The 23,248-nt window shown below is 47.4% G+C and overlaps 1 protein-coding gene across 1 annotated transcript; it reads right to left on the reverse strand.

Moving 5' to 3' along the window:
- Window positions 1-2,559: 2,559 nt before the first annotated feature.
- LOC144483877 (uncharacterized) lies at window positions 2,560-10,099 on the reverse strand. The gene is made up of 2 exons (XM_078202456.1): window positions 9,999-10,099; window positions 2,560-4,260 (listed from the first exon to the last, which is right to left on the reverse strand). The coding sequence occupies exon 2, from the start codon at window positions 3,908-3,910 to the stop codon at window positions 3,236-3,238; it is 675 nt and encodes a 224-aa protein (XP_078058582.1). The 5' UTR covers window positions 3,911-4,260; window positions 9,999-10,099; the 3' UTR covers window positions 2,560-3,235.
- Window positions 10,100-23,248: the final 13,149 nt, after the last annotated feature.

Here is a 23,248-nt window from a genome sequence, read left to right on the forward strand (position 1 = left end):
TTTAACCCTCAGGAAAGGCTGGGGCTGCTTTTCTCTAGAAAAGAGAAGACTGAAGGGTGACCTGATACGATCATAAAGGGGTTCAATAATCCAATCATGATTTCTAGGGCGGCACAGTGCTTAGCACTGTTACCTCACAGCGCCAAGGACCTGGGTTCGATTCCCAGCTTGGGTCACTGTCTGTGCGGAGTTTGCATGTTCTCCCTCTGTCTGCGTGGGTTTCCTCCGGGTGCTCCGGTTTCCTCCACAGTCCAAAAAGACGTACAGGTTAGGTTCATTGGGGCGTGCTAAATTCTCCCTGAGGTGTACCCGAACAGGCGCCTCAGTGTGGCAATGAGGGGATTTTCACAGTAACTTCACTGCAGTGTTAATATAAGTCTACTTGTGACTAATAAATAAACTTTAACAGGAGAAACCTCTTTACCAGCGAGTGGTGAGAATGTGGAACTCACTATCACAGCGAGTGGTTGAGGTGAACAGCATGAATACATTGAAGGGGAAGCTCGATACATACATGAGGGAGAGAGGAATAGAAGGATATGCTGATGGGGGGAGATGAAGAGGGGTGGGTGGAGGCTCATGTGGAGCATAAATACTGACACAGACCAATTGGGCCGACTGGCCTGGCCCTGTGCTGTAGACTCAATGGAACAGAGACAAATGTATTTATTGTACATCTATCTGTAGTGGGAGGAAAAACACTATTTACTATCCAGGGTTAAATGAATGTCCTTCATCAGCTTTTGTGGATCATTTCAGCGGAAATATCCTGCTGTACTCTCATGGATAACTTGTAAAACCAACAGCTCTCCACACCTCTCTGTAAACATATCTCTCTCCACCTCTCTCTACCAAATTGCCTTCTCAAGATCACTTTTTTATACTTTAAAAATGTCAAAAGACCATCTTAGCCAATTCCCATAAATCTTCAATTATAAATTAAAATAGACACGAGGTTTCGGGCGATTTAAAAACAAATGAACTGTCTGCTGAAAGGGTTAACTTTTCTACAGAACCTAAAGGGGTGGGAAGTGAGCAGCAAAAACTTGGCCCACAATTACATCACTTTACACAAGTTTAAAACAAAACAAATGATTTTAAACTTCACCTGTTAATTTTTTTTGTTATATTCCTCAACCTATTTAATTTGATCAGTTTTTGTTAGGGATTGGTAACTTCTGTTCTTTATAAACTGATTCACTCATTTTGTTTATTCTACATGGGCTCGGAGAATCAGGACCCAGACGTTATCATCCTGATCCTTTTTCTCCTTCTGCCACCACTCCCTCTGTTTTGCGGGAGGGTCATGGGGATTCCAATCAGACCGAATTATTTTATCTTAAAAATAAAATACTGCGGATACTGGAATCTGAAACAAAAATAGAGAATGCTGGAAAATCTCAGCAGGTCTGACAGCATCTGTGGAGAGAGAATAGAGCCAATGTTTCGAGTCTGGATGACCCTTTATAAGTGCTCTTATGAAGTGTCATCCAGACTTGAAAGATTGGCTCTATCCTCTAATCATTTTAATCGATAAGTTTCTTGTTCTTAGTTTCCAAACGGCAGGTAAGAGACCTGTCCGGTCCCCACTCGAGCTCTGATTTTTCACTGGCCATGCTTGGGTAGGATTATAACCATTAGAATCTACTCTCAGAGATCTGCTTTTCAGTCCAGTGCTACTTGGAGTGTACCGTCACTTCACCAACTATCAGGTCACAAGTCCCTCACAGTTCTGAGCACAAATTTATAAAATAATTTAAACATGCCTGAGAATGCTTCTTCACCTCTTAGTCAGCGACCTACCACTGTTTATTGATTAGTCAGACCCCTTTTTTACAGATTCCAGGTTTCGCAGCTGCTGAACACCAGCCGGTCCTGCAATAATCTCATAGAATCTCTACAGTGAAGAAGGAGGCCATTCAGCCCATGAAGTCTACACCAACCACAATCCCACCGACCCTATCACCATAACCCCATGCATCCCCCTGACACTAAGGGGCAATTTAGCATGGCCAATCCACCTAACCCGCACTTCTTTGTACTGTGGGAGGAAACCGGAGCACCCGGAGGAAACCTACACAGACACGGGAAGAATGTGCAAACTCTACACAGACAGTGACCCAAGCTGGGAATCGAACCCGGGTCCCTGGCGCTGTGAGCGAGCAGTGCTAACCACTGTGCCACATGCCGCCCCAGTTTAATTCCAACTCATTCTGAGTAAATATTCTCACCAGGTCCTCTGTCAGGGCCCTGCTAAGCAGCTTTAATGGCCCTGTGATTGCAGAAACTGAGCAGTCACAGGAATGTGGTCAAGATAGTCCAGTCCCATAATGCCTCACATTCAATCTGCAGTCCTTCAATTATAACAGAATATGTGGCTGTATGTAGCTGCCTCGGCCATGGTCAACCCCAACACTGCCTTCCTGAACTGCTACAATGCCTGAGGTGTAAGTACACCCACAGTGCTGTTAGGGAGGGATTTCCAGCTACACATTCCAGACTTTCACTCACTGTTGGTGGATATCAGATTGAGGTATTCCATTCAACCACTCCCAAGGTGAGTTATTACAATCCCTTTATTGTCCAGGACAATATATTTACAATATCTTTAAAACAGAAATTAAACATTCCCATTTGATTTCAGGTATTAACACATTCTGTTAGTTTGTTCTTTATTGTCAATGTCAGGCTGGGGTTGTTCCTCTTGGAGGAAAGGAGGTTGAGGGGAGATTTGATAGAGGTGGACAAGATTCTGACAGGTTTAGATAAGGTGGACAAAGAAAAGCTATTCCCATTAGCTAATGGGACAAGGATGAGGGGGGTCACAGATTTATGGTTTTGAGTCAGAGATGCAGGGGGGGATGGGAGGAAGAATATTTTGATGCAGCGAATAGTAATCACCTGGAACTCGCTGCCTACGAGGGTGGAGGAAGTGGAGACAATGAACAATTACAAAGGAAATTGGATGGGCATTTGAGGGGGTTTCCAAACAGATATAGTGACTCTGAACTTCCTCACACCCTGTCACTCTGTGATCCTTGAGAAATCTGAAACCAGGTATTCGCAGCAAGACTCAAAGAGCATCAGCCCACTGGAGGCAAAGTTGTGAGACCGGCCAGTCCAGCAGAAAGAAACCCTCCGACCCTCCCCATTGACCAACTGTGAGAATGAACAAAATGCAGTCCTGGATGTAATTGAGAGCAGAAACAATAACAGCAGAATCCAACCCCTGGAATCACTCGTGAACTCGTTGGTGTCGCAGCAGCTGGGATGAAACTCTGAATCCCTTCCCACACTGAGAGCAGGTGAACGGCTTCTGTCCAGTGTGAACTCGCTGGTGTGTCCGCAGGGTGTATAATCGAGTGAATCTCTTCTCACATTGAGAGCAGGTGAACGGCCTCTCCCCAGTGTGAACTCGCTGGTGTCTCAGCAGGCTGGATGGATCACAGAATCCCTTCCCACACTGAGAGCAGGTGAACGGCCTCTCCCCAGTGTGAACTCGCTGGTGTCTCAGCAGGCTGGATGAACAAGTGAATCCCTCCCCACACACAGAGCAGGTGAATGGCCTCTCCCCAGTGTGAACTCGCTGGTGAGTGCGCAGGGTGGATAAATGACTGAATCCCTCCCCACACTGAGAGCAGGTGAATGGCCTCTCCCCAGTGTGAACTCGCTGGTGTGACTGCAGGCTGGATGACTGAGTGAATCCCTTCCCACACTGAGAGCAGGTGAACGGTCTCTCCCCACTGTGAACTCGCTGATGATTCCGCAGGTTGGATAACCGAGTGAATCCCTTCCCACACTGAGAGCAGGTGAATGGTCTCTCCCCAGTGTGGCTGCGCCGATGAGCTTCCAGCTGTGATGGGGCTCTGTATCTCTTCCCACAGTCCGCACATTTCCATGGTTTCTCCATGGTGCAGGTGTCCTTGCCTCTCTCTTGGGTGGACAATCAGTTGAAGCCTCGTCCACACACAGAACACGAGTACAGTCTCTCCCTGCTGTGAATGGTGTGATATTTATTCAGGCTGTGTAACTGGTTAAAGCTCTTTAGTCAGTGCACTGGAACACTCTCACTCGAGTGTGGCAGTGTGTTGCTGCTTTTCCAGTCACACTGATGTTTGAAATCTTTTCAAATCAACAGACTGGACAACAATTTCTCCTTCTAGATTCAAAGTCCGATGATATTCAGATCCCAAGGAATATGACTCTGTCAGATCTGACGTGACGTTTGAGATTTCGGCCTGTGATTCCTCTTTCAATATCCTGTAAAACGAGTTTACAAAAGTCATCAGTGTCAGTACAGGATAGAAATTCAGAACAGACAATTCTAGTTTCTATGGAACATTCTTTCCTCTCCCATTCCTCAAAAGCTGTGAATCTCCATCCCACACACTCTCCCTCCATTCTCACTCTGCTGCATCTAATATTCACCCTCCCAATTCTCCTGAAGGTGCTGATTGAGGCTGATTGACAGATCCATGCTCACTGCTTCCTGTCCTGGACACAGAGACCATAACAACTAGGAGTTGCAGTCGGCCATTTGGCTCATCGAGCCTTTTAAACTATTCAATGAGATAATTTGTTCATCTACCTCAGCATCATTCTCCCCACACTAAACCCATATCCCTTGATATTTTCAACATCTAGAAACCAATCAATCTCTCTCTTGAAAATAGTTGATGACTGAGGCTTCACTGTCCTCAGGGGTTGAGAATTCCAAAGCTTTCCCACATCCTTGAGTGAAGAAATCCCCCACATCTTAGCTTTTGCTCCATCTTCTTGTCTGTTCCCCATAACCCTTGACACCCTTGTCAGTCAAAGATCTGTCTAACTGGAATATATTCAATGATCCTCAGCCTCCACTGGTCCCTGTGGAAGAGAAATCCAAAAGACTAACAACCCTCTGAGGGAAGAGATGTCTGGAAATATATAACGGAGCTACAGTTCCATATTACAAGATATTCAGATCCCAAGGAATATGACTCTTTCTAGATGTGACGGTTGAGATTTTTGCCTGTGATTCCTCGTTCAAAATCCTGTGAAATGAGCTTGCAAAAGTCATCACAATCAGTATAGGATAGAAATTCAGAGCAGACAATTCTAGTTTCTCTGGAACATTCTTTCCTATTTCATTCCCAAAGAGTTGTAAATCTCCATCCATATCTATGGATTCTATTAAAAAATGAAAGTGGATGGACACTTGAAGTAAATAAACTTGCAGGAGAATGGGGATATCGAGTGGAATGGGACTGGAATGTTATACAGAGAGTCAGCATGAAATCAAGTTACGAAATGGATTCCTTCTGTGCTGTAATGACTTTATGACTGGAAGTGTATAACATCGCTACAGCATTATATTACAATGCAAGAAATAATAATTAATGTATTTTATTACAGAAGCATAAAGAATGTATCTAATCTGGGTACCATATAATAACACTAGACATATCTCTGTCCTATATTAATTTACTGTACGCTTAAATGTCAGCCATCTCCTGGGGAAAGCTGCCCTTTAATTGTGAACATGAGGAAAAAGACCATCCTTTTCGACAGACAAATAAATGTGTCAAGCTGAGGGAGCAAAGGATGTTCACCAGGCTGATTCAGGGAATCGCGGGACTGATGTAGGAGGAGAGATTGACGAGGTTAGGATTGTTTTCGTTGGAGTTCAGATGAATGAGGGGGGAATCTCAAAGAGACTTATAAAATTCTAACAGGTCGAGACAGGATAGATGCAGGGAGGATGTTCCCGATGGAGTCCAGAACCGGGGGTCACAGTCTGAGGATTCAGGGTAGACCATTTAGGACGGAGGTGAGGAGACATTTCTTCACCCAAAGAGTGGTGAGCCTGTCGAATTTATTACCACAGGAGGTAGTTGGTGCCAAAACATTGAATGTATTCAAGAGGCGGCTGGATAAAGCACTTGGGGCGAATGGGATCACAGGTTATGGGAAAAAGCAGGATTAGGCTACTCAGTTGGATGATCAGCCATGATCGTAATGAATGGCAGAGCAGGCTCGAAGGGCCAAATGGCCTCCTCCTGCTCCTATCTTCTATGTTTCTATATCAATGTCTTCAAGAGAGAGAGAGAGACCTGGGCCAATCTTTCCAGAGTCTGCAGCTTTCCTGGATTCACTTCCTTTCCCTTCAGTTGCTGCAAGTCCCCAATTTCCCCCAGAATGAGAAAAGAAATGGAAAGGGGGAGAAAAGAAAGTGTTTTACTCACAGATGTTGGCCTCTTTTAGGTCAAAACAAATAAACAAACTCAGATTAAGTCAGGACAAAGTAAAAGGGGCAGCTCCCCAAAAGGAGGGGGAACAGCCCGAACAGAAATCAAAGTACAAAGGAAACTTAAAAACATCAAATTAAAATGTGATTATTAGGGTCAATAACGCACCCCAACCCCTGCGGTGCCCAGCGGGCGCGGAAAGCGTCAACCGCGCCCGTGGACACCGCATGCTCCCTCTCCAGGGACACCTGGCCACGAACGTAGCCGCGGTAGAGGGGAAGACAGTCAGGATGGACGGCCCCCTCGATCGCCCGCTGCCTGGACCGGTAAATGGCGCGTTTCACCAGGCCCAGGAGCAGGTTCACGAGGAGGTCGCCATCCCGACCCCAACAAAAAGAAAGTGCAACCTAAGACACAAAACATAGACATGGTCCACGGACTTCACAAGGCCACAGAAGGGGCAAGCTTCATAGCCCGTGAACCAGTGAATCCTACGGTTGTGCGGAACTGCTGCATGCATCACCCTCCACCTCAGGTCCCCGATGTAATTGGGGCAATCCCTCCGTAGAGGGACCTCTACGGAAACAAGGCCCACCAAGGTGTATCCGGGCGACAGGCGAGGAGGCGGTAGTGGAGGGTGTGCAGCAGCAGCCCGCACAGGAAATGCCTCCGCGCGGTAGAAAAAGGCACGGAGGGCATTTCCACGAGGCGGCTCAGGCTGTGGGGCACCTGACCCGAGGAGGAGGGTTGAAGTTTTGGGCCAATGTGGAATTCCGTCCAAGCAGGGGAACGCTCGGGCAGGATCCCACCGCACGCCTGCGCCGCCTTGAGTTTGCGTGCACTTTCGGGGCCGAGCACGACCGTCTTAAGGTCTAGGATGGCTTTGACCGCGCGCCAGACGGACACCCACATGCGCTCAGCCAGCACGCGGGGACTCATCCAGCCCGCCCCTCCGCCATCGAGCACGTCCCCGATTCTGGTCACCCCGGCGTCCACAGCCCTCCTCTCCGCCAGCCACCTGAAGTCATACGGCTGGAGCAGCGGATTCCTGAGCAGCGGCTCTCGCACAAGAGCCGCTACTCCTGACGGGGGAGAGCTGCGTCGCGAGGCGACCGTGTTCCAGACAGTGAGGAGGTCCTGGTAAAAGACGGGGAGCTCCTGCAAGGAGGTTTATGACGAGAACCCGCGCCCGTGAATGGTCACAAACACTCACCTCTGAAAGAATTTAACTGATTTTAATATTAAAATCTCCTGCTGGAGCCTGCAGCTGGAAAGATATCAGAAGCACTGGCATCAGAGAAAAATCTCCCAGTTGAGGAAATCCCCGGGGAGTGGGGGTGATGTCACTGTGCAATTGTAAGTATGTGATGAGATCACAGACAGGAACAGAATACCTGGGTCTGTGCAAACCAGTGAACACCACACATTATGGAGGATGCGAGGCTCCTTGACAGGGTGCAGAGGAGATTTATCAAAATGGTTCCAGGGATGAGGAATTATAGTTACAATGTTAGGCTGGATAACTTGGGGTTGTTCTCCTTGGAGCAAAGTAGATTGATAGAGGTGTACAAGGGTACGTGGAGGGTGTTGAAGTTTACATGCTCTGTTTACCCGTGTACAAGCTCTGACTATGGGTCGTCCAGTCTCGAAACGTTGGTTCTATTCTCACTCCCCAGTGAGTGCAGATCTTTGGGGGCGTGCGGGGACGGGGGGAGGGGGGGGCGCGGGGGTGGTGGCGGAGGTGGAGAGAATGTTTATCCTCCGACCCTGACCTTGACTCGGGAGCTGTAAAGGTTGGTGAGAGTCGTAGCGGACATGCCGAACTTCCTTAGTCTTCTGAGAAAGTAGAGGCGTTGGTGGGGCTTACTTATCTATGGTGTAATTTTTCATTAGAGAGAAGGTTAAGAGATGACTTAATAGAGGCGTACAAGATGATCAGAGGATTAGATAGGGTGGACAGTGAGAGCCTTTTTCCTCGGATGGTGATAGCTAGCACGAGGGGACATAGCTTTAAATTGAGGGGTGATAGATATAGGACAGATGTCAGAGGTAGGTTCTTTACTCAGAGAGTAGTAAGGGCGTGGAATGCCCTGCCTGCAGCAGTAGTGGACTCGCCAACATTAAGGGCATTTAAATGGTCATTGGATAAACATATGGATGATATTGGAATAGTGTAGGTTAGAGGGGCTTTAGATTGGTTTCACAGGTCGGCGCAACATCGAGGGCCGAAGGGCCTGTACTGCGCTGTAATGTTCTATGTTCTATGCTATCAAATCTGCTGAGATTTTCCAGCATTTTCTGTTTTACTTTCCCTTTCTTTCTCCTTCTCTGTCACCGCTCTGCCTCATCAATAAGACATTGGGACTCAGAGGGTTGATGCAGTTTGATGGACAAGTTGTCTCCATTCTGAACAATGGGGAAGAAGCTCCTGATGTGGAGATGCCGGCGTTGGACTGGGGTAAACACAGTAAGAAGTTTAACAACACCAGGTTAAAGTCCAACAGGTTTATTTAGTAGCAAAAGCCCCACAAGCTTTCGGAGCTCTTAGCCCCTTCTTCAGGTGAGTGGGAATTCTGTTCACAAACAGAGCTTATAAAGACACAGACTCAATGTACATGAATAATGGTTGGAATGCGAATACTTACAACTAATCAAGTCTTTAAGAAACGAAACAATGTGAGTGCAGAGAGCATCAAGACAGGCTAAAAAGATGTGTATTGTCTCCAGACAAGACAGCCAGTGAAACTCTGCAGGTCCACGCAACTGTGGGAGTTACAAATAGTGTGACATGAACCCAATATCCTGGTTGAGGCTGTCCTCGTGTGTGCGGAACTTGGCTATCAGTTTCTGCTCAGCGACTCTGCACTGTCGTGTGTCGCGAAGGCCGCCTTGGAGAACGCTTACCCGAATATCAGAGGCCGAATGCCCGTGACCGCTGAAGTGCTCCCCAAAAGGAAGAGAACAGTCTTGCCTGGTGATTGTTGAGCGGTGTTCATTCATCCGTTGCGACTGCGACAATGGATGAATGAACACCGCTCGACAATCACCAGGCAAGACTGTTCTCTTCCTGTTGGGGAGCACTTCAGCGGTCACGGCCATTCGGCCTCTGATATTCGGGTAAGCGTTCTCCAAGGCGGCCTTCGCGACACACGACAGCGCAGAGTCGCTGAGCAGAAACTGATAGCCAAGTTCCGCACACACGAGGACGGCCTCAACCGGGATATTGGGTTCATGTCACACTATTTGTAACTCCCACAGTTGCGTGGACCTGCAGAGTTTCACTGGCTGTCTTGTCTGGAGACAATACACATCTTTTTAGCCTGTCTTGATGCTCTCTCCATTCACATTGTTTCGTTTCTTAAAGACTTGATTAGTTGTAAGTATTCGCATTCCAACCATTATTCATGTAAATTGAGTCTGTGTCTTTATAAGCTCTGTTTGTGAACAGAATTCCCACTCACCTGAAGAAGGGGCTAAGAGCTCCGAAAGCTTGTGGGGCTTTTGCTACTAAATAAACCTGTTGGACTTTAACCTGGTGTTGTTAAACTTCTTACTGTGAAGAAGCTCCTCCCACTGATTGACAACATTGCCCTCTGCAAACATGGCGGCCGCACGTGCGCACTGCTGCATATTGCCCCCAATAAAGATGGCGAACGTTAACCCCGGACGAACATGAGGAGTTGCAGCCTTGCTCGGTACAAACTGAGCCCGGGAAGTTCTCTTCCGCGGTTTGCGACTTACACAACATGCTTACGCAGCGTTTCCACCCACCTGGACGATCCATTGCTCTCGCCGTACCGCCAATCACCTCTAACAGATTTCCGAGCCCAAAACAAAAGCTGCTGTCCATCGCCATTCCTCACACTGCGCATGCTCCAGTCAAAGCTGGCCCCGCCCCTCGTTCGCTCCTATTGGTTGGAGGACCGGCCGCTCCAGATCGGTCCTCCAGCTCTGCACCCTCTTCCCATTGGTCCGCGCTGCCGTCAATCAGCCGGGCATTGTGACGGTAACTTACTGTTTGTCCAATAATAAGTGACAGAGTCTCAGTGTAACAAAGACACACACAGACTCCAATACAATCAGAGTGGGGATGGAGCACAGAGACAACACAGCAAAGCACTGACTTACTCTGAGTGTAACAATGACACACACAGGCTCCAATACAATCAGAGTGGGGATGGAGCACAGAGACAACACAGCAAAGCACTGACTTACTCTCAGTGTAACAATGACACACACAGGCTCCAATACAATCAGAGTGGGGATGGAGCACAGAGACAACACAGCAAAGCACTGACTTACTCTCAGTGTAACAATGACACACACAGGCTCCAATACAATCAGAGTGGGGATGGAGCACAGAGACAACACAGCAAAGCACTGACTTACTCTCAGTGTAACAGTGACACACACAGGCTCCAATACAATCAGAGTGGGGATGGAGCACAGAGACAACACAGCAAAGCACTTACTTACTCTGAGTGTAACAATGACACACACAGGCTCCAATACAATCAGAGTGGGGATGGAGCACAGAGACAACACAGCAAAGCACTGACTTACTCTGAGTGTAACAGTGACACACACAGGCTCCAATACAATCAGAGTGGGGAATGGAGCACAGAGACAACACAGCAAAGCACTGACTTACTCTGAGTGTAACAATGACACACACAGGCTCCAATACAATCAGAGTGGGGATGGAGCACAGAGACAACACAGCAAAGCACTTACTTACTCTGAGTGTAACAATGACACACACAGGCTCCAATACAATCAGAGTGGGGATGGAGCACAGAGACAACACAGCAAAGCACTTACTTACTCTGAGTGTAACAATGACACACACAGGCTCCAATACAATCAGAGTGGGGATGGAGCACAGAGACAACACAGCAAAGCACTGACTTACTCTCAGTGTAACAGTGACACACACAGGCTCCAATACAATCAGAGTGGGGATGGAGCACAGAGACAACACAGCAAAGCACTTACTTACTCTGAGTGTAACAATGACACACACAGGCTCCAATACAATCAGAGTGGGGATGGAGCACAGAGACAACACAGCAAAGCACTGACTCTGAGTGTAACAAATACAACGCTTGTTCAAATAATAAGTCACGTTGCAGTATGTTAGTGAACACAGCATTAGATCCAATGTAATGGTGATACAGTCAGTATCTAGTGCACCATAACCAGAGTTTAGGTTTCATTTGATTGTGCGAGTGAGTCATGGCCTATTGATATAATGTATTTAGATTCCGGTGTGTGTTACTCTGCCACTGTCAGTATCAGACAATAACCTGTCTGTTATTCCAATTCTGCTGTATTTTACATTCTGCTGTATTTCTGCACTTTAACCTGGTGTTGTTAAAACTCTTACTGTATTTTACAACTGCAGCTCCTGGGGCTGATTGGAGTCTGGTATAATAATCACAAAGGTCGGTTTCAGTGTCTCTGAGGTCATTTTAACTGCAGGTAATCTGACCTGAAGGGAGACAAGAGGCCCAACAAACATTCGATTACAATAGGAGGACAAGGTGTAAGGGAGCAATGATATTTTAAGGTGTCTGTGTTATGGTGAGTGTCACTGGGAGGTGAGTGATAAAATACAAGTGGAAACATCATGACAGAGACACATGTGACTGACTCGGCCTGACTGAGAGCTGTTATAGTCGAGGCGAGAATAATGAGGACATGGGGAGCTCCAGGGATTTCTGATATCTGAGGTGTATCTGTTCAAGGAACTGAAAATAATCAGTTCCTTCTCATGGTTATCTGCAGTTCTCAAGTTACACACAGGAAACAGATGTGACAGCTCATCAAACCCAATGGTTTAATCTTCTGTTTGAGACACATTGTGACTGAAAATATCAAATATTAAAACCCCAGGAGAGAAACATTCAGAATGTCACAAAGATGAGTGAACTGTCCAATTAATCCCATTGACCATAACTCTGCCAATTTACCTTCTGCAAGTATTTATTCAATTCCCTTTGAAAGTTACTATTCAACCTGCTTCTAGCACTTGTCAGTTTGTGCATTCCAGATCATATCAAGTTATTGTGTAAAAAATTCTCCTTATCACCCCCTTCAGTTCTGTTGTCAATTATATTAAATCTCTGTGTCCTCTGCTTACAGACCCTCCTGCACCTGGGAAATAGATTCTCTCCATCGACAGACTTGCTGCTCCTGGGAAATAGTGTCAATGGAGAGAAACTATCATAAATCATTTGTCATTTTAAACATCTCTATTAAATCACCCCATCACATTCCCTGATCTAAGATGGATAACCCATGTTTTTCTTGAAGAATTATATGGACTCAAAATGTTAACTCTCTCAACAGATGCCGCCGGACCTGCCGGGTTTTTCTGCTTCTCTCCCTGTTTTTCCTTCGAAAATCAATCAGAAACTCTTCATGATTTTGAACATCTCGATTAAATAGGAACACACAGAGCCTGAGAGAGATACAGAGGGAGAGACAGAAAGACTGAGAGAAAAATTGAGAAAGATTTTAAAAAGCAGAAAGATGAGGTGGTCAAAAATAAAAGTTGAGAAACAGAAGAAACAAGCAATACAGAGAGAATGATCTGGAATATAAAGGAGCAGGCTATCAGTTCCCAGCTATGGGGAGCAGAGGGAACTCAGTAACTGATCCACAGACACAGCTGGTTATATCTGCGAATGGAAACTCTGAACAGAAATAACAGGCTCATTTGTAAATGTCACCACAATGTGATCTGTGTGACTCTGCCCTGACTCTGTGTACAAATAAAGGCCGCATTGACAGATGTTCTCACCAGATTGTGGTCCCTGGATTTATTTTCTGCTCAGAAGTGAGATGTGAGGTTTGGAACTTGCAGCAAGAAACAGGAAGTTGTGTTACCTGAGAATGAAACAGCCAGCGTCAGTTTGACGTTATCACCGTGAACAGTCTTCCTGTCTGTGAGGGTGAACTCACTCTGACAGCATCAAGAACAACCACAGATTGCTACTGGTCTCAGCATTACATTCACCTCCATTCCCATTTTAAACAATAAAGAAAGGAGATTATTTGGATTTTTAACACATTCACTGAATTGGGAGATTGACTGAGGGTCATCACTGGGAGAAATGAGGAGGAATTAGAGAACAAATGAGTTTTCCCAAAGAGGGTTATTAGAAAAGAGGAGATTTAAAGTGAGTCAGAGCCTGTCAGAGGAAGTGGGAAAAAGAAACAGAGAGGATTGAATCTCCATCAATTATATGTTTTCTCAGACAGCGAAGAGAGATGAAGTGTGTTTGTGCTTTTTCAGAGAGAGGTAATGAGAGAGAGAAAACAATGAATAAGTTTAAGCATTATCTGAAATAGGAAGGTTAAATGAGTGAGTGTTTGAAAGAACGATAGAGAGACATTAAGTGACAAAGACAGTTTCTGAGAGGAGAGCGGTTAAGTGAATGTGAGAGAGGAGCGAGGTTAGAGTGTAAGAGAGGTGGAAGGTAAGGTGTGAGTGAATGCCTGGAGAGAGAGAGCGACGTTCAGTGAGTGTGAGAGAGATGAGAGAGGTTAAGTGATTGAGTTTCTGAGAGAGAGGAGATGTTGAGTGAGTGAATGTCTGAAAGAGAGGAGAGCAGGTTCACACCCAGGGGTCACTGAGAATGATCAAAATAAGGAGATCACACAGAAAACTACCAACAGGAAACTTCAGCTGAACACATCACTCATTCTTAAATGGTCAGCTCTGATGCTGCTCAGCTTCTCTCTGTTCTGTTTATAATGGTTAAAGGCTGATAGGAGTGAGGTTTATTTAAAAGGATAGTGTATGGGAAGCACACATCAACAAAACTGAGAATTTTTGGACACACACTGCAGCTCCTTCTCTATCTGGGAATCAAATTGTTGTCTCATTGTCCCAGCAGTTAACAGGCTCCTTTGAACTTCTCCAGCTGCTACTTTAATGCAGACTTCCACCAATTTATTTTAAGCCAGTTTCTGTTCAATAAACCAGGACTGACACACACACACATTAAAATGTTTTAGACTTTTTTTCATTTTAAGTCTGGAAACCTAAACCTGCCATTTCACTCTCAGTCAGGAATAGATCCCAGTTTTACACCAATCTTTGTCAGCACGTTTCCCGCATTCACCGTTGTTCTTCCTGACTCTAAACACAGTTGTAAAGGAGCTTCTTTTCCGTGTCCAGGAGCTCTGAACCATGGAAAAGAACGACTGGGACACATTTCTTACACACCTCAGGATTCACCCACACGGGGACTTTGCTGTCAGTGAAAAGTGACGAAAAAGACCAAAGTGCTGTTTGTCCCTCTCAGCGTGACCCTGAAGGACTGGGTCAAGAATGAAGTTCTGTTCCGACTGTGTGATCCTCCCTCAGATTGCCCTTTCTGAGCTCCAGCCTGGTGACGTTAAACACTCAAATGGAAAAGACAAAAATCTACAACAATGATTCAATCAAATGTCTATTTCACATTTATTCAGAATATCAAACCTCAACAGAAGAAAAAAGTCAGAATGAAGATGATTCAGTCCTGGATATGATTAACAGCATCAATAAGTGTAGAATCCAAACCTTGCAGTCCCTTGTGAACTCGCCGGTGTGTTAGCAGGTGGGATGACTGAATAAATCCCTTTCCACAGACATTACAGGTGAACGGCCTCTCCCCACTGTGAACTCGCTGGTGGTTCAGAAGATAAGATAAATGAGAAAATCCCTTCCCACAGACAGAGCAGGTAAATGGCCTCTCCCCACTGTGAACTCTCTGATGTGTCAGCAGGTTGGATGACTGACTGAATCCCTTCCCACACATGGAGCAGGTGAACGGCCTCTCCTCACTGTGAACCTGCTGGTGTGTCAGAAGGTTGTATGAACGGGTGAATCCCTTCCCACAGTCTGAGCAGGTGAAGGCCTCTCCCCAGTGTGAATTCTCTGGCGGTTCAGTAGGGCAGATGGACGGCTGAATCCCTTCCCACACACACAGCAGGTGAATGGCCTCTCCCCAGTGTGAGTATATTGGTGCGTCAGCAGATCCTTTTTGTTTTTAAAGCTCTTCGCAGTCGGAACAATTAAAAAGTTTGTTGTCAGAGTGAACAAGTTGATGTGTCTGCAGGTGGGATGACTGAATGAATCCTTTCCCACACACAGAGCAGGTGAATGGTCTCTCCCGTGTGAATACGTTGGTGTGTCAGCAGATCTTTTTTGCATTTAAAACTCTTCCCACAGTCAGAACATGTAAACATTCTCTCATCAGTGTGAACAAGTTGGTGTGTCACAATGTGGGATGAGCGAGTGAATCCCTTCCCACACACAGGGCAGGTGAACGGCCTCTCCCCAGTGTGAACCCGTTGGTGAGTCAGAAGGTTGTATGAATGGGTGAATCCCTTCCCACAAACGGAGGAGGTGAATGGTCTCTCCCCAGTGTGACTGCACCAATGAACTTCCAGTTGTGATGGGAAACTGAATCCCTTCCCGCACTCCACACATTTCCACGGTTTCTCCATGGTGCTGGTGCCCTTGTGTTTCTCCAGGTTGGATGATCAGTTGAAACCTCGTCCACACACACAACATACATGTAGTTTCACCCTGCTGTGAACTGTGTGATGTTTCTTCAGGCTGTGGACTGGTTAAAGCACTTTCCACAGTCAGTTCACTGGAACACTCTCAATCTGGTGTGTGTTTGTTTCAATGCTTTTCCGGTCACACTGATGTTTAAAATCTTTGCCGACAGACAGAAGAGTCAAACATTTCTCCTCCCACATTCAAAGACCAATGATCTTCAGCTCTGAATGAACAAAGTGACTTTGCCAGTCATGATGTTCGTTTGAGTTTTCTGTCTACCAATCCTCCTCTTCCAATATCCTGTAAAAAAAAATTTGGAAAAGTCATCACTGTCAGTCCAGAATAGAAATCCTGAACAGACAATTCTAGTTTCTCCGTAACATTTTTTCCTCTCTTGTTCCCCAAAATCTGTAAATCCCCGTCCCACACACTCTCCCTCCTCCCTGGGCTTAAACCCATCTCACCATCTGCATCATTTCTTTCCTCCACTCCCAGTTTTCTCCCTCCCTCTCCTCTGTCTGGGTTCAGTTCTCCAGCTCCTGTCTGCAGACTGACAATAAAACCAATGGGTCTGATTGGGGGTGTTGGGGCCTCCAGCGGGTGTTTGTGAATCCTCCCCGCCCACCTCCCAGGGTTTCCTTCCTTCCCAGAGATCAGAGTCCTCATTGATTTGAGGCCAAAGTGTAACCTCTTATTTATTGTCCCCCTCCCCCATCCTCTGATGTGAACCATCCTCCAGTGGCTGAGCCAGGATGGGGCCGTTAACCTGGGCCTGTTCCCGGGAGGGAGGGAGGGAGAAGCCCCGCAGCTGCAAACCAGGGAGCTGACAATGATTCTGAAGGGTTTGCGGATCCACAAAGTGTTTCCAAATCCTCCCAGCCACCGCCTAACGCTGACTCCGCTTCTCCGGGACAAACAAGCGCCAAGGACAGCACTGACACTGCGCATGCTCCACATCACAATGCCCGGGGACTGATTGACGGCTGCTCCGGACCAATAGGACGAGGGGGCGGGGCTGGAGGACCGAGCGGGAGCGGCTGGTCCTCCAACCAATCGGAGTGAATGAGGGGCGGGACCTGAAGCATGCGCAGTGCGGGTAATGGCGACGGACAGAAGGACGGTTTTAATTTGGAAGCGAGATCAATACGAGGTAGAGGGCGGCGTGCGGGGAATGATAAATGTGGCGGGTGGGTGGAGAGGCTTTGTAAACATGTTGTTCAAACCCAAACCCCGGAAATGAACTTCCCGGTCCCCCCCTTTGTACCAAATGGAGCGGCAGCTTGTAGTGTTAGACCCGGGCTGACTGCCGCCTCTGGTAAACCACTGTTAAGCTTATTGCCTGTGTGTGTGTGACATGTCTGAGCATGCCCCTGCCAGCCCTACATGAGACTCCTCCCCCCCCCCCCCCCCTGTCCAGGTATGAAGGTGACTGCTCCCCACCCTCCTGCCTCAGTTGCTGGACCAGTTCATCAGCATGGGTGTGTGCTCCAAGTCTTTTGCGAATAAAAGCCTATTTGTTCTTGCAAACAAACTAGTCTTTACTTGATTGATAGATAGTGCATCACCGCCATTGAGGCTGCATGTGGGAGGCCGGCAGGGATTGTGATTGGAGAGTGATGTCACAATGGAATGTGTGAGGGTGTGACGTCACAATGGAATGTGTGAGAGTGTGACGCCACAATGGAATGGGTGAGAGTGTGACGCCACAATGGAATGGGTCGGAGTGTGATGTCACAATGGAATGGGTGAGGGTGTGACGTCACAATGGAATGGGTCGGAGTGTGAGGTCACAATGGAATGGGTGAGGGTTCCAAATTCGCCCGACTTCGGTCATTGCCAAGATTTTCGAGTCCATTATTAAAGCTGAGATCGCAGAGTACTTGGAAGTGCAGGATAAAGTAGGACTGAGTCAGCACGGCTTTGTCAAGGGGAGGTCATGTCTGACAAATCTGTTAGAGTTCTTTGAGGAGCTTTTGATTTGATTTATTATTGTCACATGTATTAACATACAGTGAAAAGTATTGTTTCTTGCGCGCTATACAGAGAAAACATACCGTTCATAGAGAAGGAAATGAGAGAGTGCAGAATGTAGTGTTACAGTCAGAGTGAGAGTGTAGAGAAAGATCAACTGAATGCAAGGTAAGTCCATTCAAAAGACTGACAGCAGCAGAGAAGAAGCTATTCTTGAGTCAGTGGTATGTGACCTCAGACTTTTGTATCTTTATCCCGAGGGAAGAAGGTGGAAGAGAGAATGTCCGGGGTGCTTGGGGTCCTTAATTCTGCTGGCTGCTTTGCCGAGGCAGCGGAAAGTGTAGACAGAGTCAATGGATGGGAGGCTGGTTCGCATGATGGATTGGGCTACATTCGCAACCTTTTGTAGATCCTTGCAGTCTTGGGCAGAGCAGGAGCCATACCAAGCTACAACCAGAAAGAATGCTTTCTATGGTGCATTTGTAAAGGTTGGTGAGAGTCGTAGCTGACATGCCAAATTTCCTTAGTCTTCTGAGAAAGTAGAGGCATTGGTGAGCTTTCTTAACAAGAGTGTCGACATGGGGAGACCAGGACATGTTTTTGGTGATCTGGATACCTAAAAACCTGAAGCTCTCGACCCTTTCTACTTCGTCCCCATTGATGTCAACATGGGCATGTTCTTCTTTACGCTTCCTCAAGTCGATGACAATCTCCTTTGTTTTGTTGACATTGAGGGAGAGATTATTGTTGCCGCACCAGTTCACCAGGTTCTCTATCTCATTCCTGTACTCTGTCTCATCATTGTTTGAAATCTGACCCAGTACTGGGGTGTCGTCAGCAAACTTGAAAATCGAATTGGAGGGAAATTTAGTCGCACAGTCATAGGTGAAGAAGGAGTATGTTAGGGGGCTGAGAACACAGCCTCGTGGGGCACCGGTGTTGAGGATGATCGTGGAGGAGGTGTTGTTGCCTATCCTTACTGTTTGTGGTCTGTGAGTTAGGAAGTTCAGGATCCAGTTGCAGAGGGAGGTGCCGAGACCCAGGTCACGGAGTTTGGAGATGAGTTTCGTGGGACTAATAGTGTTGAAGGCTGAGCTGTAGTCAACAAATAGGAGTCTGACATTGGTGTCCTTGTTATCTAGCTGTTCCAAGGTTGAGTACAGGGCCAGGGAAATGGCGCCTGCTGTGGACCTGTTGCGGCGGCAGGCAAACTGTAGTGGATCGTCCGGGAGGCTGGAATTGATTCGTACCGTGACAAACCTTTCGAAGCACTTCATAATGATGGATGTCAGAGCCACCGGCCGATAGTCATTAAGGCACGCTGCTTGGTTTCTCTTAGGTACCGGGATGATGGTCATCTTTCTTGAAGCAGATAGCGACCTCAGATTGTTGTAAAGAGAGGTTGAAGATGTCTGTGAATACCTCTGCCGGCTGATCCGCACAGGATCTGAATGCACATCCGGGTATCCCATCCGGGCCAGTTGCTTTCTGTGGGTTGACCCTGAAGAAAGCTGCTCTGACATCTGCAATGGAGATCCCAGATACAGGTTCATCCAGGGCTTCCAGGGTGGAGAGCATGCTCTCGCTGACCTCTTGCTCAAAGCGAATGCATTGAGCTCATCAGGGAGAGGAGCGTTGGAGCCGGCGATTTTACATGTCTTCATCTTGTAGCCTGTTATGTCTTGCAGACCTTGCATAGTCAGCGGGGATTGGTGTGGCTAGCCTGGGACTCTAGCTTGGTCCAGTATTGTCTTTTGGCATCTTTGATGGATCTCCTTAGATCATATCTGGTAACAAAGAAGTTAGATAAAGGAGAACTATTGGACCTGATTTATTTAGATTTCCAGAAGGCCTTTGACAAGGTGCTGCAGAGGAAACTGTTAAATAAGTTAAGTGCCCATGGTGTTAAGGGTAAGATCCTGGCATGGATAGAGGATTGGCTGGCAGAAGGCAGAGAGTAGGGATAAAGGGGTCTTTCTCAGGATGGCAGCTGGTGACCAGTGGTGTGCCTCAGGGGTCAGTGCTGGGACCACAACTTTTCACAATATACATTAACGATTTGGAGGAAGGAACTGAAGGCACTGTTGCTAAGTTTGCAGATGATACAAAGATATGTAGAGGGACAGGTAGTATTGAGGAAGCAGGGGGGCTGCAGAAGGACTTGGACAGGTTAGGAGAGTGGGCAAAGAAGCGGCAGATGGAATACAATGTGGAAAAGTGTGAGGTTCTGCACTTTGGAAGGAGGAATGGCGACAACAAGTATTTTCTAAATGGGGAAATGCTGAGGAAATCAGAAACACAAAGGGACTTGGAAGTCATTGTTCAAGATTCTCTTAAAGTTAACGTGCAGGTTCAGTCGGCAGTTAGGAAAGCAAATGCAATGTTAGCATTCATGTCGATAGGCCTAGAATACAAGAGCAGGGATATATTTCTGAGGCTGCATAAGGCTCTGGTCAGTCCCCATTTGGACTATTGTGAGCAGTTTTGGTCCCCATATCTAAGGAAGGATGTGCTGGCTTTGGAAAAGGTCCAGAGGAGGTTCACAAGAATGATCCCTGGAATGAAGAGCTTGTCCTATGAGGAACAGTTCAGGACTCTGGGTCTGTACTCATTGGAGTTTATAAGGATGAGGGGGGATCTTATTGAAACTTACAGGATACGGCGAGGCCTGGATAGAGTGGATGTGGAGAGAATGTTTCCACTAGTAGGAACAGCGAGAAATAGAGGGCACAACCTCAGACTAAAGGGCCGATCCTTTAAAACAGAGAGGAGGAGGAATTTCTTCAGCCAGAGAGTGGTGAATCTGTGGAACTCTTTGCTGCAGAAGGCTGTGGAGGCCAGGTCATTGAGTGTCTTTAAGACAGAGATAGATAGGTTCTTGATTAATGAGGGGATCAGGGGTTATGGGGAAAAGGCAGGAGAATGGGGATGAGAAAAATATCAGCCATGATTGAATGGCGGAGCAGACTCGATGGGCCGAGTGGCCTAATTCTGTCACTGTGTCTTATGGTCTTATGAGTTGAGACTGGGGTGGCGTCGGACGATGTCACTGAGGTGGAAATAGGCAGTCTTGGTGATGATGTGGCTGGAAGCTCATCCTGGAGTGAAATATTTCACCATGGTTGTGAACAGCCTGGTTCCGGCTCCGACAGGGAGTGGAGTTTGTCGTGGGGACTGAAGACAATGGGTTCAGACTTCCCAGTATTTATATGGGTGAAATTTCTGTTCTCTTAGTCCTGGATGTCAGACAAGTCAGGATGGTGCGTGAGTTGGAGGGGAACTTGGAGCTGATGGTGCTAACCCCTGTGCCACCGTGCTGCAGAATGCTAAATGGAATGAGAGAGAGAGAGTATGTGTGAGGGGCGTGGGTGGAGATTTAAAGAATGTTCCATAGAAACTACAATTGTCTGTTTTGAATTTCTATCATGTGCTGACAGTGATGATTTTTGTAAACTCCTTTCAGTGGATATTGGAAGGAGAGGTTTGGAAAATGGAAATCTCAAAAGAGTCACTTGATTCATAAGGACGTGAAAATCATCAGCCTTTTTAACATCAGTGTGAGTGGAAAAGCACTGAGATTCACACACCCGTATCAGAGTGTTCCAGTGCCCTGATTGTGGAGAGACACAAGGACTCCGACACCATGGAGAAACCATGGAAATGTGGAGACTGTGGGAAGGGATTCAGAGCCCCATCTGAGATGGAATCTCATCGACGCAGTCACACCGGGGAGAGACCGTTCAGATGCTCCACTTGTGGGAAGGGATTCAATCATTCATCGAATCTGCTGAGACACCAGCAAATTCACACTGAGGAGAGGCTAGTCACCTGCTCACCGTGTGGGAAGGGAGTCATAGATTCATCCACCCTGCAGGGGGGGGGGGGAGGGGGGGGGAGGGAGGGGGGAGGGGGGGGAAGGGGGAGGGGGGGGGGGAGAGCAGGGGGGAATAGAGCGGCGGGGGGGGGAAAGGAGCAGGGGAGGGGAAAGAGCGGGGGGGGGGGAAGAGCGTGGGGGGAAAGAGCGGGGGGCAAAGAGCGGGGGGGGAGAGAGCGGGGGGGAAAAAGCAGGGGGGGGAAAGAGAGGCGGGAAGAGCAGGGGGGTGGAAGAGCAGGGGGGGATAGACCGGGGGGAAAGAGCAGAGGGGGGGAAAGGAGCAGGGGGAGAAAGTATAGAATTCGTGTTTCGGAAGTCGGATCAAAAACTGAAGAGACACAGGTTTCTCCGAAAGCCGCCTTTATTGCATCGGAGGAGAGATCGCAAGACCATGCACATCCAGCATGGGTTTGTGAGTCTCTGTCTGGCTTACAAAACAGTTTCAGTTATACACGACGGAGATACATCCACATACTTCTGTTAGCCAATAAGGGCATAGCTGTATTGTTACATTTTGATTAGATTACTTTCAAGAACAAAAGACGATAGCCACGTAAGGACATGGCTATTAAAGTTTCTGATTAGATTACTTGCAAGGACAAAAGGCCAATCGATAAGGCCCTGCCCTCCGAAGCCAGAACCACAATTACCTATCAGCAGTTTCTTTAACGTGATCATTAGTTTCACTTGTCGCCCTCGCCTCAGGCCCTTTCCAAAACCAGTTTATCCCTCAACTGATTTCTAGTTACGCATCCCAATTTTAACCCTTTCCTCTTCTCAATCCACCTTATACACATTCTCAAAAGAGCAAGGGGGGGAAAGGAGCAGGGGGAGGGGTGGGGGGGGGGGGGGGGGGAGAGCAAGATTGAGAGAGAGAGAGAAAGATTGAGAGAGAAAGAATCCAACCCCTGTAATCACTTGTGAACTTGTTGGTGTCTCTGCAGGTTGGATGACCAATTGAATCCCTTCCCACACACAGAGCAGGTGAACGGTCTCTCCCCGGTGTGAACTCGTTGGTGTCTCCGCCGTGTGGATGACCTCCTAAACCTCTTTGTGCAGTGAGAGCAGCTAAACGGTCTCACGTCAGTGTGAATGGGTTGGTGGTTCATCAGTTCCTGAGGGCTTTTGAAGCCACTCCCACAGTCAGAGCATTTAAAGGGTCTCTCCTGGGTGTGAGTGACCTTGTGGCTCAACAGGTTGGGCAACTGAGTGAATCCCTTCCCACACACAGAGCAGGTGTACGGTCTCTCTCTGGCATGAACCCGTTGGTGTGTCAACAGATTGTTAACCGAGTGAACTCTTTCCCACAGTCAGAGCAGGTGAATGGCCTCTCCCCAGTGTGAACTCGCTGGTGTACCCGCAGGCTGGATGACCTTCTAAACCTGTTTGTGCAGTGAGAGCAGCTGAACGGTCTCTCCTCACTGTGAATGCGCTGGTGGGACACCAGTTCCCCAGAGCTTTTGAAGCTACTCCCACAGTCAGAACATTTAAAGGGTCTCTCCTGGATGTGAGTGAGATTGTGTTTCAGCAGGTTGGATAACTGACTGAATCCCTTCCCACACACAGAGCAGGTGAATGGTCTCTCCCCAGTGTGACTGCGCCGATGAGTTTCCAGTG

This window comes from Mustelus asterias, unplaced genomic scaffold (assembly GCF_964213995.1).
Source record: "Mustelus asterias unplaced genomic scaffold, sMusAst1.hap1.1 HAP1_SCAFFOLD_84, whole genome shotgun sequence".
In the NCBI taxonomy this organism is placed as follows: Eukaryota; Metazoa; Chordata; class Chondrichthyes; order Carcharhiniformes; family Triakidae; genus Mustelus; species Mustelus asterias.